Source organism: Oryzias melastigma, linkage group LG8 (assembly GCF_002922805.2).
Source record: "Oryzias melastigma strain HK-1 linkage group LG8, ASM292280v2, whole genome shotgun sequence".
Classification (NCBI taxonomy): domain Eukaryota; kingdom Metazoa; phylum Chordata; class Actinopteri; order Beloniformes; family Adrianichthyidae; genus Oryzias; species Oryzias melastigma.
This window is the reverse complement of record NC_050519.1, coordinates 15,783,427-15,799,904: the sequence shown is the minus strand read 5'-3', so window position 1 is coordinate 15,799,904 and position 16,478 is coordinate 15,783,427. Positions and strand designations below refer to the sequence as shown.

General features: G+C 37.7%; 1 protein-coding gene across 1 annotated transcript; it reads right to left on the bottom strand.

Moving 5' to 3' along the window:
- Positions 1–2,831: 2,831 nt before the first annotated feature.
- Positions 2,832–9,992, bottom strand: LOC112147010 (cytoglobin-1). The gene is made up of 4 exons (XM_024273127.2): positions 9,826–9,992; positions 9,600–9,736; positions 5,720–5,951; positions 2,832–3,525 (listed from the first exon to the last, which is right to left on the bottom strand). The coding sequence occupies exons 2-4, from the start codon at positions 9,734–9,736 to the stop codon at positions 3,361–3,363; spliced, it is 534 nt and encodes a 177-aa protein (XP_024128895.1). The 5' UTR covers positions 9,826–9,992; the 3' UTR covers positions 2,832–3,360.
- Positions 9,993–16,478: the final 6,486 nt, after the last annotated feature.

The window sequence follows — 16,478 nt, the reverse complement described above, 5'->3', positions numbered from 1 at the left end:
TTTGCTGTTTATTCAGAAATAAAATTATACCCTACTTTTGTTCACTAACGTGCCATAACTTTCTTATTCTTTGAGCATTTTTAATTATTTTTATACTGTTGGAATGGTCTCTTTCAGCCCTTTCCAGTGACATAAATATCAGAGCAATCCACCTAATTTGAAATGTTTTGTCACATACCTAAATGGTGCTAGCGGTCTTCACCACGCAGGCGTCATGAAAGCAAACTGCTCAGTGGAAGTGGAAACACTCACCAGACTTAACTGGACTGTACCGTACCACTCCATACCGGACCATACCGCTTAGTGGAAATGAAGCTTTAGGCCCTGTGGCTATTCCATAATAGTTTCAAAGCTTCCTTTGGGTATCCTCAAAGCGTGTGTTTTTGTGTCATTAATGGATTTCAGAATATATATATTTTTAATCCCATAAGGGATTTTGGCTCCATTAATTGTTTTGAGTGTTGTGCCCACTGTGGGGGGTTGTTCACTATTTCAAAAATTCATTTTCAACAGATACTAGGAGTGTGCAAAGGGTGTCTTAAGAAAAAAGAATAGCACAAACAATAACGTTTCTACAGTGGCTGCTATGGGCCATTAAAAAAAATGGAGACATCCTTTTAGCCCTGATCCAACATTTCACTCAAAGGAACGGTTAGAAAGTAAAATTGGGATTTTAATTTACAACAAGAAATGTACTGTGGTGCATGATATCTGTATTTCTGTTTGTTTGACATTTTCTGGGAAAATAGTATCCAATGCAAAGTTTGATTTTCTGAAAGATGGATCAAAATCAGAGGCAGAGCTAAGGGGGTTAGGGGGTTTCTTATTCTTTTTTATCACCCTTCCAAAGTCTTTTGGAAAAACACCTTTAATCTATGTTTTTCTTTATGTCCTTACCTTCTTGTCATTTTTCACAATGTGCTGCTCCATTACTTTTCATATACGGTATTTCAGTTTCGACTTCTTCTTTCTGCCTGTGACAAGAAAAACAAAACCCATGAAAAATCTAAACTCAACCTTTAGATCCAAGATGTTCAGCTCTGAGTTGAATGGAGGACTTCATAAATGAACATTTTGCTCTTTAGCAGCAATTAATTACAGCAGCAGCCAGATGTGGCCATGCTCCATAGCGCGATGGCCTCGTGTCGCTGCAATCTATTGCCGTGAGAGCACGCATGTAGGCCCAGAGGGTCGAAGAGATTCCACTTTGAGTCAATTAGTAGTTATGAACTCAAGAGCGCAGACTTTTTTCTCCCCTATTCAGTCTCAGAAAATGCTGGAATACACGGTTGTTAGGTAGCCAGCCACTTAATCCACACAGTGCCGCTCAAGGCGAACCTCAAAATAGTCACAGGATGTTTCAAATCATTGATACAGATAAGTCTTTTTCTTTTCTCTCACACTCTCTCCCACACATGAAATGCAGTTTTCTTCTTTCTTTTTTATGGTGAATGTGTGGAGCGTTCTTAGAATGGATTTGGGTAGAAGCATTTTGTATAATTTATCTTATCTATTTACCTTTTCTCCAGACATAGGCTGTTCTTTTCAGTTGTCTAATCCATAAAACATTAAGTTTTTGATAAAAATCTCATAAAAATTATAAACCACCCTCACATATTGTAATGATGCTTATGGTGGGTAGACTACTCACGGTTGTATTTTATTGGAGAACCTCTGCCTCAGGATGAGAGCGATTGTGGTGAGGACCATCATAGTCGTGCACATGGTTCTCGTCCGAGGATCTTCAACGTTCAGACCGCCGCTGATCCAAAAACTCAGAAGCTTTTGTCTCCCATTGAAAGGCCGGTGGTGACATAAGGCAGAACTCGTGGTGTAACAGTCAGACTAGTCCTGCTATGGCGCTCACACATGATAGGGGAGATTAGCATAAAGGATTAGCTGGGATCAAGGAGCGGGTTGGATTTTTACTGGTGGAGGTAAACAGAGCACGCTGCCTTGCTATTCTAAAATCACTTCAGGCCATCATATTGTTAAGACATCAAGCTAAAATCTATCTTTTAAAATATTTTTTTCCGACTGCTCCTTGGTAAGGTGAGAAAAACAAATCTGAGATTTACTTTAGATCTTTAAGTCCTATTGCTTTAGAGTTCCCATCTCCTTTATCCAACTATTCATATCATATTTAAAATTCACATTTCTGAGACCCTGATCTCATTAGCATGGTCGAAACATTCCTTAAAGCCAGCTGTATATGACTTAGTCCATCTTTTCTGCCCTGCAGTTCATCAACATTCCACTAGGGGCAGTAGAAGGGCTTTTCCTGCTTGTTTCAAAATGGCTGCCTCCGTGGAACTTTTGGCGGGAAGAAGCTTAGCTAATTTTAAAGCTTTATGAGTCATCTATTGTTGATCTTTTTTTTTACATGACTACTTGCTGTGATGAAAGACACCAAAATTTGTTGATATTTTTTTCTCTATAATGCAGTTAAACCATGTTAAACGTGTGGATCAAATGTGAGAAAATAGGCAAATAAGCTGCTTTTTTCCCGAACATTCATGTCAATGAATCATCATTACAACTATATCTCATAAAATATATTATTACAAATTTCTTTTTTTTTTTTGGATCATCGAGAGAATTAAAAAAAAACATCTTAATTCCCTAAAAATATGTAACATTTTCTCTCAATTCTTTAACATAGTGGGGTTTACAGGGTTAAAAGCGAGATCATGCGCTAAATGGGGACTGAGGAGGGAGTGTCAGCAGTTAAGCCACTTATACTTAGCACTGCTGACTCATTTGAAATAACAGAGCAGTGGGCCAAAGGAGAGAAAAAGAAAGGTGTAATTGTGAGAAGAAATGCAGAAAAGTACATCAAAAACCAGGTTTATTTTTGCCAGTTTATTCCCATCTATATTCAGTTGTAAATACAAATGCAAAAGAAGAACAACAGATACAAAAAAAAAGGAAACAAAACCCAGTATAAATGTTTGATTGTTTGTTTGTACACGAGTGAATTTAAATGGATGAGCAAAATATTTAGAAAGAATGCTGTTTACATTTTATTCTCTACATACAAACATTCAGTGGAAGGCACACTCAGGTCAGATGTGACTTCTCAGAAAATATTGGGTCCATGCATATTCCAACTCTTTGTTCTATCCTTTAAAAGTGTCAGCCGTTTATAACAGTATAAATTTAAAGATCCCTCCTCACGAACATACTGCCAGCCGTAAAAATGGCGCAGTGTTTGTTCTTACTGTTGATTATGCTGTGTACATTTTTCAGACTCCATGATTATCATAGATTATACGGAACTGGATTCCAAGATTAGAGTCAGTCGATTCCTGACTAGTTCATAGGTAGCAGGGAGTTTTGAAAAGCCTCCTGAAAGATGCCTCAGCCGGTAGAGGTGGAGAGGTGCGGCCAGCCCAGTTCCTCATAGACGGCGTTGATGCTGCAGCAAAGTATGGCCAGCAGTTTGGTCCACGCTGAGGCCACTTCTGCCGTCATCACCTGTGGATACGCTTCTCCCAGGACTTCCAGAATCACACCGCTCAGAATCTGAACACACATGCAAAACATACTGAAGATTTACTAAAGATTCCATAATGCCAATTTCCTCTCAATCTCTGATAGCATTGTTCTTAAAGAGTTATATGAATAAATAGCAATAACACAGATTTTAATTAAACTTTGTTTAATCAAGCACTGAAGAGTGGAGTCTTATTAGGTGATAAGAACAGACCCAAAAATTTGTATTTTAACTCTTGGTCAGCAGAAGGCGATACCTTCAGCTATATACCTTTATTAAACAGTCTGAAGAACAATTTAAGGGAAATTGTAAATGACTATGTCTGAATTCCCTTCTTACTCCGTAAGTATTAAAAAATTCTGACATTGTATGGAACTATCTAGTGCCCTGGATTTTAAATGCCATTTGAGCATCATGCTTACTACATATATATATATATATATATATATATATAAAACACCACCTATTTCATGACATAAAAACCTCATAAATTTGAACATTTCACGAAAACTATTTATGAATCCACTGTGTTCTGATGATGAAAGCTTGCATGATTTATAGAAAATACATCTGTTTCCACATGAAAAAATGTTCAAACGCAATGCATTGTGGTCTATATTTGCCAATCGATTTAGTATCGATCCACCCGATTTTTCACAGAGACTTCTGGGTAATTTCAGGGGCACTGGAATTTGGAATTATAGATTAGGACACAACGAAAAAATGGCGAACGCCCTAGATAGTAAGTAGAGAGTGAGGAAGGCATTTTAACACAACCAATGTGTTATTATTTAGGGGCGGAGGTAGAGTGGTCAACCCCCAGTCGGAGAATTGCAGGTTGATTTGCACTATATTTAACCTAAAAAATCACTAAAAATGTGTGTAGTTTATTTGTGTGTACTAATTAAATCCAACTCCCATTGTTTGTTCTGTTTGCTTTTTTTTCCCAAACGAGATGCTTAAAAATACATCTTTTTCATACATAATTCAAGAGCTTGAAGTTGTGATATTCTGGAAAACCCAGTTTGATTGGATGGAGCATGCCAATCATCCCAACCATCGACAGTATATAAGAACTGGAGTGTTATGTCACCCATAGAGAATTGTTTACTTCCGGCTCCAATGAATTGTAGTTAATTCAGTGGCCATTTTTTTCACAATATTGGACCCACCATGATTAATTTGCTTCAGATCTTTACTACAAGACTTTTAACAAAGAACCTTTTTATGGAGTGATTTTTGTGCCATTATTTCAAGTACAACACTGTTTTTGAGAATAAAACTTTACAAACTTTGAATGCTCAGAAAATTATTTTGCTCTTGAAACAAAAAATATGTGTAATTTAAAACAATTTTTGTTCTTAAAACTGAAAAATATGTGCAATCAAAACAATTTTCATTCAAGAGAAACTGTCTGTACTGTGCTTTAAACAGAGCAGAACACTGTATCACAATTATTCGACAAAAACCAACCAATCACAGACAGACAGCCCATAAGTCTATGAGCTGATTGGAAGAATTTCTGACCAATCTGCATCAACCTGCATGTCCATATCTATGATTATGCATCTTTTTTAAGTTCCTAGAGTAAAATTGTTTTGTTTGCACATACTTTAAAGTTTCAAGTGCATTTGTGTAAAAAAAAAAAAAAATGAAAACACACAAAATTTTGAAAGTTTTACACCCAAAACAGTGAGTGTTGTGCTTGGAATAATGGCACAAAGATCACTCCATACATTTTTCATGAATTGCACTGTGGGTTGTTATTTTTTGGGGTTTTTTTTTTGTTTTGTTTTGAATTTTTGTCTTATTTTTGTGCTATTTTTCTTTTTTTCTAACAAATAAGTTTTCTGAGTTCTCACTAAAGTAAACCGGATAGGACCAGGGCCTGCTTGCTCACAGGTGATTATATAAACACAGAAAAAACACTTCCAGCCAAAGAAGAACTTTTTTTTTCAACTTTTTGCAGTAGAATTTTGTTCCAGTTCTTTATTTGTAGTTCCTCAAGTAAAAAAACTAACCTGCTCTCACCAGTTGCTCACTTTATTAAATGTTCTAATGCTTTCTTCAAAATTTCTGATCCAAACCAAGATTTGTGGGTACAAAGATCATCAAAACCTTTTCTTTTATCAATTACATTGTCCACTTTTGTATTCCTTCAGTTTTACAAAGGTTGTATTGTTTCAAAGAAGGAGTTGTGGATTTGTTGTGAAAGCCTCTTACCTTAAAGTACACGGGGTCAACCTTGTGTCGTACTGCGTGGGCCTTGCCCACTGCCTTCAGCACTGAGGAGACCTTGTCCGAGTTGTCCAGGCTCTCCACCAACGTATTGATGGCGTTCATGACTCTGTGAGCGTGTTTCCTGAGCTGGGAGCTTTTCTCCAGCTCCTCTGCGTCCTCGATATGCTTGAACTGGCTGAAGTACTGCTTGGATGAGGGGAAGTTCACAAACAACCTGTGCAGGGTAAGAGATATGGAAGTAAATACCAAATGAATTGAGGGTTGAATAGGTTTATTCTGGCCCAGCTTGATCCAGCAAACTCAAGAACATTTTTAAAGCTGGAAAAAGACTAAGGACTACCTTTTATGTCAGAATGGAAAACCAACCCTTGTGCTATCTTGTGGGGTCTAGATGACCCAAGCCTTACATTGACATGCTATCCATCCCATGATAAATGTGGATGAATGTGGACAGGATTTCATGTCTGCGACGAACACCAGTGAAAATCATTCGAAAAAAAAGTCCTTGTGGTCCGGATGACCTCTCTTCCATCGTCAACATACCTAAAATAACACAAGGGTTACTGCTTTGGTCACATGCACCTGTACGGGTGCTGTGGATTTTTGGGTTGGGTCGAGGACATGACATCTTAAAAGGAGCCCAGGTGTGTCTTGCAGTTCCCTTAAGGCTCGTATGACCACCTTAAGGGACATCAAGAAAATGGAACACACCATTGTTGTGTGTGTGCCAAGTTGTATGACGTACAGGTGATGCTGTTGTACGGTGCCCTTACACTAAACTCTAGTCATTTGTAAGGTCCAAGTACTGGCTCCTTACAGGCCAAATGCTGCACACACATGCTGTGAACGTGATACATAAATGCCAGTAAGACGTCTGTAGAACCCACAACCAACTACTCTCTGATTGTCTAATTTCCTCATTTCTAATTCTATGTACACACTGGTCATACGTGGGTTCTTGAACTCGCTTTTAGCATACGATGCTCACACTGGACTGTATCCAGACACATGAACCTACAGTTGGAAGAAGGCTGGCTCAAATCTGGTGAATCTTGCTCCAGGCTTTTTCTTTCACAGCTCTATTCAGATCTATGAAAGGCTTGGTGTCAGAGAATTCCAGTGAGGCACAAGCCGCAATTATTAATTTCTCCTCCAGGATCAATTTTCAAACAGTTTGTTCTTTCATGAATTGAAAGGAAGCTACCCAGATGTCCCTACCAAATGTGAGTCCCTGATTGGTCAAAGTTCAACTGGTTTAATTTTCAGTAGGTAGAGCTTTACTTTTTTAAGGCAGTAAAACTGTCTTAAAAATATGCGTAACAACACAAATATGCCAGATTTTTGAACGTTGAAGCCTGACGTGCATTTACTTAAATGTTTTATTGAAAGAGGATGTTTGAAAGCGCATTCCCAATGGCAGTGCTTTCCTTATGTGTTGCTGAAATATTTGCTAAGACCTTTTACCCGTAAAATGCGAAAAAAATGTACGTGTATATTTTCACTCAACAGGCTGAATGATTGTAATATTTCCTGTGGGTCCAACACATTTTCATCCCCAACTTGTCACTTATTGACGTTTGGTTCAGACCCCTTGCACATCTCATGACGTTTTGGGTGTTCCCCAACTCGTCGTTTTTTGATGTGCTGGCTGTTTGTAAAATCAAGGGTTCGCAATCCTTGGCATGAGGTACCGGATCTAGTACCGGATTTGCACTGGTCCTCAGGATGCGTCCAGTACTAGTACCGTAACCCAGTGCTGGTACCCTAACCTTAACCCGCTACTGATTGGTGTCCGGTTCGTGCCTGGTACCGCGTCTAATACCAATTAGGGTTCGGTGTCGGGTTAAGGTGCCGAGTTTGGGTACCGATGCACTACGTGTCGTTGTACTGGACCGGTTCTGGTTTGTGGCCCAGAGGTTGGGGACCCGGGATTTAGTGGGAACAACGAGTACGTCAAAAAACGACGAGTTGGGGACACCCAAAACGTCAAAACGTGATGCTGAGGGGTCCTTAACCAAACATCAATATGTGACGAGTTGGAGTGAGAATGGGTTGGCAGGCCTTGTACAGGTTAGCCTTTGCTTTGCCTACAATCAGTCATATCAACCAGTGAGGGGAGTTGTGACTAAAGGCATTAGTTACCTGTCCTGTTTTTTTTGCTCTGTTTTGTTTTTCTCCCTCCTCACAGCTTCTGAATCATTACCATTACCTCTGAAAGTCTATATGTCCTAACCTGCAGCTTTCTGTTGAATCTGAATTTGTGTCGTTTCTAAGAAAAACAGGTTGGGTTAAGGTTGGAAGGGACTTAATGGATACACTGACATAAAAGAATGTCACTGAGTGTAGGAGCTACCGTGAACGGAACCGTTCCTGTATTCCTGGAACTGCATTTCGTAACTCCTGCGTGGAAAATGCATCTCATTCCAAGTGCCTGTTTTGATACCTTCGTGAAACTCGTTTTCAAGCAGGGATCCTTCTAAGAAGAGATGGCTTCTTCAAAGATGTGTACTTTGACTTTGACCCGCTCAGAAGGGTCACTGTAAATTATCAAAGGGGGGAACCTCACGCTGCCTCTCCTTCAACATGCCGGGAAGATGGCCAAAGCATCTGCTTTGCCGCTTATCAAATCAAGATGTCCCGTTACTCCTGGGCTCTTTCTGTTCAATCTGAGCTTTGCGTGCATAAAGGGACGGAACTAGTTTGAGTTTCTCTGCGAGGCAGATGGCGTCTGAAAGTGCCGGACTGGTGTATTTCTAGTTTCACTGCAAACTAATGAGGAGCCACCGTGTTTAATCTCTCTAGTCTTATAATTGCATGATCTGTGCTTGCATATAAATGGCCTAATTAGAATTTTTAATGGTCAGTCGACTTCTAATCCTGCTTATCTTCTTTCAAGAATGATTTCAGAGGCTGAAAGGAGCGCCAGCTTCTAATTTTTTATTTATTTTTTTTTTTGGATGTTATCGGCTTCCTGGAGGATCAACGCTGAAGTTCAGAAGAACAACAGGATCCATTCTCACAGCCAGAGAGAAAACAAAAAAGAAATTCCCAGGGTCGCATATTCCGATCAGTCCTCATTCCTCAAATTCCTGAGGGCTACAGAGTATTAGCAATGGAATATAGCGTAAGTCTGAACATATCTGGGTATGGGGGGCAGCAGCATTAGATTTGTTTGTTGACAGGAGAATCTTTTCTTCAACTAATCTGAAAAGACCCCAAAACATTTGTTTCCCAGTTAATGACTCTTCACACAAGCAATCAGGAAGGATTATAAAGGCACGCCGTGCCATGCAGCGAATCTCGTCACGTACTAAAAACCGTCAAAGGCTTCTTTCATCCCTGCAGATGTTTGACTTCTGCCACAGTTTCTTCCCCTAAATCCTAACGTCAGAGCTTCGGAAATGCACAATAATGTATGCAAAAATAAAACCCCCCAGCAGAGACGGAAAAGCAACCTTGTTTTCTAGAGGAGGGTAGAGAAAAAGAGACTTTTAAAGGTCTTTCTGGCTGTGATGGAGGCGCTCTGCCTGCTGGAGGTTGCCTGGTCCTTCCTACAGGCATTCAAAACATGACCTGCTCTGCGGGGAGGGATCCTCCGAGCGCCAAAGATGTCTGAGTGATGGATTATCGTTTGCCGCTACGATTTGACGAACCGGATTATGGAAACAGGAACAGGTGAGAAAAATAGATCTTTTGCTTCATTCCAAGCGGACGAATTCCTCAATCTGGACTCTGACCCGGTTAAGATGTTTATCTAGTTGCAGGTTAGTAGGAAACGCATGCAGCAGGTGCATCCATGATAGGATGTAAGGAATTCATGAAAGATTTCAGCTGTGAAGCAACAAATAAAGTAACAGAATACCTGACAAGTATTGCAACTCCGGCATCGTCACAGTTCTGGTAGACTTTCCCCCACGAGTCCTGGATCATCACCCTCTCCTTGTCGGTCAGGGGGCTCGGGCGCTCCAGGTGGTCCACCTCTCCCTGCTTCCTCTCCATCTGGAAACCCAGTGTGGAGCGAGATGAGCACATGCAGCAGGCAGGGGCTGGTGACACCACCCCTCCCCCAGAGTAAACACATTTCCTACCTTTTTCCCCTCGTTTGCACCTTCTACTTGTTGAAAACGGGGCAGAATATCGCCACGCTTTTACCCCCCACACACCCTCCAGTGAGGGCGCCTGCTGTCTACCTTCTGAGCGGGGAGTGAGGAGCCGGCTGAGTAATCTCAAGAAACACACACAGAGAATGAGGAGGAGCCTCCGGACGCTCTCTTTTTACACCCTCCCTCCCACCTCCCTGCCTCTCACTCAGTCCACCTTACCTTTTGGAGGTGAGGAGGGTTTGGATTTGATAAAAACGTGATGAGATCATCAACAAATCAAAGTGTGGTGCGCTTCTGGTTTAAAAATCAGTATTTAAACATAACTTTTCTCAATCTCAAATAAGGAGATTACATTACATTTTTTCACACAGCTCAATAATTGTTTTGGATAAATTGAATTAATCAGTTGGAAAATATGTAAATAAAGACAATAGAATGGGATAAAAATACTAAAAGAATGACACTCCCATGAAAAAAGGAGAGTTTGATTGATTTTATTTTAAAGTTCCACCCTGATCCTCTTTTGACCTGTTTTAGTGGTGTTCCCGTTTGTCTTTTAGTTATGAGAATGCTGTTTTTACACTAAATTTTAAAAATTCAGTTGCTTTCCAGGACGTAATTTCTGCAGAGCAGCAGTAGTTCATTAGAAATACGCCTTTGACTTGTGGCTGGGACTCTTGATGGTGAGTAAACGCTTGAGCAGTGGACTCAAAACTATGGATTTTTTTTTCTCAATCTGGCCGATTGACCCACAAAGAACATGACTTTTTATTCCTCCCTTCTATAGTCTGAACTGTGACGGGAGAGGATAGACTATTTATTGGTTTTATTTTTTTTTATATTTTAGTATTATTTTTTTCTTTAAAGATTACAGAAACTAATTATGTAAAATTAGGCTATGTGTGGCTTTCTAAGAAAACTATAATTGTTCAAGTTTAGACACACCCTGTGATCGTTACACTTTTTCTGTTCGCCTACGAACCGACCCGGCCCCACATCAGAGAAGAAAACAGTTATGTGACCCTCGCAACAAAAAGTTTGGGGACCCCTGATCTAGAGGACAACAACATGGCCTCAAGATTGGCGCCAGAGCATCATTAGCTGAAAGTCTCTGCCCGAAGTTTAAATGGAGTTCACGTTCTTCCTCTAGAAAACCACTAGAACCAGATTACGGTTAGGGTTAGGGTTAGTAGGACAAATGTTAGGGTTACGGTTTGGGCTTGGGTTAGGGTTATGGTTAGGGTTAGGGTTAGTAGGACAAACGTTATGTTTACGGTTAGGGTTTGGGTTAGGGTTATGGTTAGGGTTAGGGTTAGTAGGACAAACGTTAGGGTTACGGTTTGGGTTTGGGTTTGGGTTGTGGTTAGGGTTAGGGTTAGTAGGACAAACGTTATGTTTACGGTTAGGGTTAGGAATCTCCTTGCATAGATATGCAAATTCAGCTCCCAGCTACAGTTGCGACATTTCCGCTTCCAGCTAGTGATTAGTTTATCGTTGTGTTTGGGTGCCATCTTGTCTGCAACCAGGTCCCTCTCAACAAGGCTGCTTTCCTTTCCCATCATCCCCTTTGCTTACATGCTCTCATGCTAGCTTAAAGCCCATCACAACGCCAAGCTAGCATTAGCGGTGCAACAAAAATGGTGAGCCATATCAGAGTTTTTAAGCTTTTGAACCAGATACCAGCTCAGACGAGGAAATTGAAGACATGCGTGTGTCTGTTTGTCTTCAAGTGGAGGAGAAAGCACACTTAGCCCACCCAGGGTGTTTTCAATGCAACAAATTCAGTCTTTCTCAAACAGCCTTTTTGTGATTTACAACAATTTGAATAAAAAAATACTCAGAAACATTTTAATCCTAATTTTCATTGTTTATTATGAAAAAAATGCTACAAAAACACAATTTTCATGGGAGTGCATCTTTAAAGAACCAGAATGTGACAGCTTGATTTTAGTCCGTTTTACATTCTATGCACATACTGTCAACACACCCACACATACATACAGTTCCCTGCTTTGTTGTTATCAGTGGGAAAGCATATCTCACTTGTGCTGTCACAGAGTCAAAAAAATTGTAAAGATGTTCCAGATTTATCATAGACTGAGCTGAAAAGGGACTCCTCAACCTAGAATTCTGGAGTTTTACAGCCCAAACGGTGCAAACATGTTATCAGAACTGCAAAGAACTGAGTGTATATTAACAGCGTTGCATGGGTGGGTGCAGTGAACAGGGTGGTGTTAAACATTTACACAGTTGCTGATAGCGTGCCATATTAAACTGGCGGCAAAACTCAGGTTTTGCCATGTCATTGTATCTCGCTTAACATAGCAACATGACATTTAAAAAGCTAATCAGCTCACACAAAAGAGAGTGGATTTAGTTATTTTAGTGAGATTACTGTCATTAAAGCACATTGACATTTTGATTAAATCAGTTTGAATATGTTTAGCTCAGAAGTCTGTGACCTTTAAACCTAAAATAGCCATTTGGACCAGTTTCTTTAGTGACCAAAACCCCAAAATCCAATTTTATTGTTTAGAAAAATATTCTTTTTTTTTTTGGTTTTTGTGGTCATTTAGCCATAAATTCACAAAATGTAGCTTTTAAATACTCACAATAATTAAATTGTAACAGTATATACTTTTCTTTTAAGTGATTTTTTTTAGCTTTAGACGGGAGTACATAGAAGTTCCTTTCAAAATAAAATATAGGCCTACCGTGTCAAATTAGAACCTTATGTTAAGGAGATTTAATTAAAAATGCAAGACAGTCAAATATGGTATCATTTGATGCTTTTTCATCTTTTTTATGCTTTTACTATTTTATACAAATATGAAAAATGTTGAGTAGAATTCATTTAAACAAAAAATGTACACGAAAAAACATATATATATATATACTTTAAGAAGTTTGTCTGGACAACTGGACATTGTTGTGTATCATATTTGCTTTATTTTTTTCCTAATGAGGAACAGCTCTGACAGTATATAAAACCTTTTACCATCATTGTGCTCAATTATTTGACACATTTAAATTCATGAGGAACAAAAATCACTCAAGACTTTAGTGTAATGTCAGCAGTGGTACAAAAAACCCAAGTATTTTACTGTTTAAATATCTAAACATAAACGACCAAACTTAAATAATTTATCATTAACATTTTTTTAATTTGTGTTTATGTTATATTTGATTTGTAACACATTAAATTCCTTTTGCATGTAACTGTATGCATGTAATACACTCTAAAATCAAAAACTTATGAGTGCAAAACACAATAATCGTAGTATATCTGTTTAAGGAAGTGGAAAAAAATATCAAGTCAATATAAATTGAGAATGTACAAACACAAATCCATTGAGACTATTTTCTCTCCATACAATCTTTTATTGTTATAGTTGAATGATATTCCAGATTTTTTTGCAAAATGAGCCAAAAACCTGCAACTTTGGCTTAGAATTCACGTTATTGATGTTCTCTTCAGTTTCACTGATATGTTTAAGCAGATGGTCTCTAATGTTATGACACAAAAGTGATTTTGAAATAGCATAGAGGCCAATCTTTAACTGACTGTTTGAACACCACAAGGTGGGGCTGTGTGTGCAGCTTTCTGCACAATGAAGCATGCAGCTCCTGAGGCCTTTCTTTTTGTTTTTACAAGCTTCAGGTGGCACAAAATTCCACTGCGGTCTCCATGATTCAAATCAGATGTTTTTAGAGGGAAGTCATGCACCTTTGGTGAAACACAAAAATATGTTATTTGATCATTCCTGTGGCGGCTGGAGATGATTGCAACACTCTTTTTTGCATTTTTTTAGTGTCTTGTTTATGCCAAAAAAATGAATATCCCAGATACCCATACATACTTTTTTGACACTTGTATATGATACAACACAGGTCCAGATTCTTCTGGAGTTATCACTATATTTCATTACACAAGACAATAAATTAAAAATGAATTATTTCTTGTTTCCTTAACATAAATTGGGTTAAAATGAAACCTCTATAATTCCAAAATTAGCTTTGCCTCAAAATATATTTCCCAACATATATAATCCAAAAAGCAAGTTGAGCAAATTCTGTAACCAAAGTGTTAAGCCAATAGAGAATTTTTTAAATTTGGATTTTTAAGTTTTTTAAAAAAAAATATGTAATATATTTTTAATATAAAATATTATATTACACACTTTAAGTCCTATATTTTTTACAATTATTATTTTATTTTATATAATCATAATTTTACTTTTTTACTTTTGCTTTGGAGATGGTTTATGTCCTGCAGTGTTTTTTTTGTTTTGTTTTAATTGTTTTTGTTCTTTTAACTTAAAATAGAAACTAATAAAAGGTTTGTGGGAAAATAAAAGGCTGAGTCGAGAGGAAATTTTATTAATAATTGATCTAAACTTGTACCGATGATTTATAATTTCAATCAAAGTGATTGGCTGTTTCCAAGTAAGCCTTTAGCTAGTTATTTAACATTGAATTAATAAAAAATTAAAAATGTAAATATTTTCTTATAGTGTTGAATTTATTTAATTGTTATGTAGTTATCATGAATCAAGCTCCACTAAGTGTCAACAGTAGCAGCCACTAAAAACTAATTTATTTTGAATTTTTGAGACATTATGACATAAAATGATCACAAAGACGGTATTTTTCTGATTAATGGTGCTTTTATTCTGGAAACAAAAGAGCTTATTCAGTTTGAGTGTCTGGATCTAATAACTGAATTTTTTAAAAAAAAAGGTTTTTTTTTTGCAGTTGTTTTAAGTTGCAGCCAAGCCATACCGCACAGCAAAGCCTTATTCCTCCCACTGATTCTCATGCTTTTGACTTTGAAAATGGATCAAAGCGCATAAATTTGGGACATCCTGATCATTTCTGGGAATTTAAAAGACACATACTGCATCGTTTTGTGTAAATCTTTAAACTTTTATTTCACAAATTGATTTTTTTTTTTTAGATTTGGTTGAGTTCACCACTGTCCATGATGACTCGCTTTCTGTGTCTGTCTTGAACCCTGAAAACCACAAACTTTAGTGAAGAAACAAGATAAGTTAAACCATGAAAAATTCATGGATTCGGGACTAATTTGTGTTTATTTACACAACTAAAATGCTTTTAAGTGTAACATTTAAATGCTTAAAGTACTAGAAGTTACTCAATAATAGGTTTTCTCTCATCCACTTTTGCTAAAACAAAGAAATGACATTGATATACGATAAAAACTGTCATAAAAGTTAATAAATGCAACATAGGTATCTTGAATTTGGGAAGGTGGAAAGGAGGTGGAGAGAAAAGTATGTTTGAAATGTGAAAAGAATGCTGGGAGTTCATCAGTTTGTTATGTTTTCCAGAGGGGCAAATGAACTCTCTCAGCAGTGTGGACAGAAACACATCGCCAGCTGTTCAGGGGAGTGGAGGCGCTCCCTTTACAGTAACTCGTACGGACTCCATTCAGGAAACACTGGAGTCAGGGAACACTGAGGAAAATGTGAAGCAGAAGCAGCGCTTAAGGTTGTCAGAATAAACCTTTGGGTTATTGGAAGTGTTTATAACGGAAAGAGAAATCAGTCAAGCCTTGATTTAATTCAGTCATGTATCAGTAACTGGAACTGGAGGAGGCAGAAGTATTGAAGTATTAGCTGCAAAAAGAAAAGTTACAGTAAAATGTAAATGTTTTCTAATAAAGTATGAAAATTGTAATTTATAAAAATGAAATTAAATCATTTTTTGTGGCATTTTTCTGACGCAGGAGGACAAAAATAGAGAAAAAACTGTTTAAAATTGCATTCCTGCATGTTTATTTATTCAAATCGTTCTAAATTAAAATAAAGCAAAAGTTTAAAAAAGCATAAGCATAAACATTTAGCATAAGCTAAAGCATTTAAACATAGAGCTCTCAGTTATGGGTGATGGGAATGGTGGCGGGGTTCTTTCTATCACTCTGCAGAAACTAAGTCCTTAAAAACAACCTTTTTTCATTTGGGTTAAAAACGACATAATCCAATATAAAAGACCACTGGAACGCTTTTAAAATAGATCAAAAGATGATCGTAGTGGGTCCTTAGGGACATGCACAAACAAAATAATGAGGTGAAAATTTTCTTAGCTTGAAGTTTTAAAAATATCAACATGGTAAGAATCATAAAACTAGTTATTAGGCTTGTAGCACATCTGTAATGTTTTAGATGTTCCCAAAAAGAAAAAAAAAATGATGCCAGATCCAGCTGTAAACAACTACAGCTACACAACAAAACAACTTGAATAAAATGAAGATGAACCTTAACAGATGCATTTTTTTAATATTGATCATATAAGAATAATAATAACTGCAATATTCCTGCACCAAAACAATCCAAATGAAGCTATTTAACATAAAAAATGGACATCATTTGACTGACATTTCCCCACACAATATATTCTAGAAAAAACACACAATTTACACATTTTAAAACTTGCAGAATGTTTTCCCACCATTTTAGTGATTTTAGTCTTTTGTTTCCTCTGAAACTTTCCCACAAACCTCTCAGTTGGATGTTTTATCTTCTCTGTTTTCATTCATGTGTCTTTGGCAGCATTTGCTTTTTTTTAAAACGAGTTTCAAGTGTCAAAACCAAACAGGCCTCTTTGAAGCACGCTGG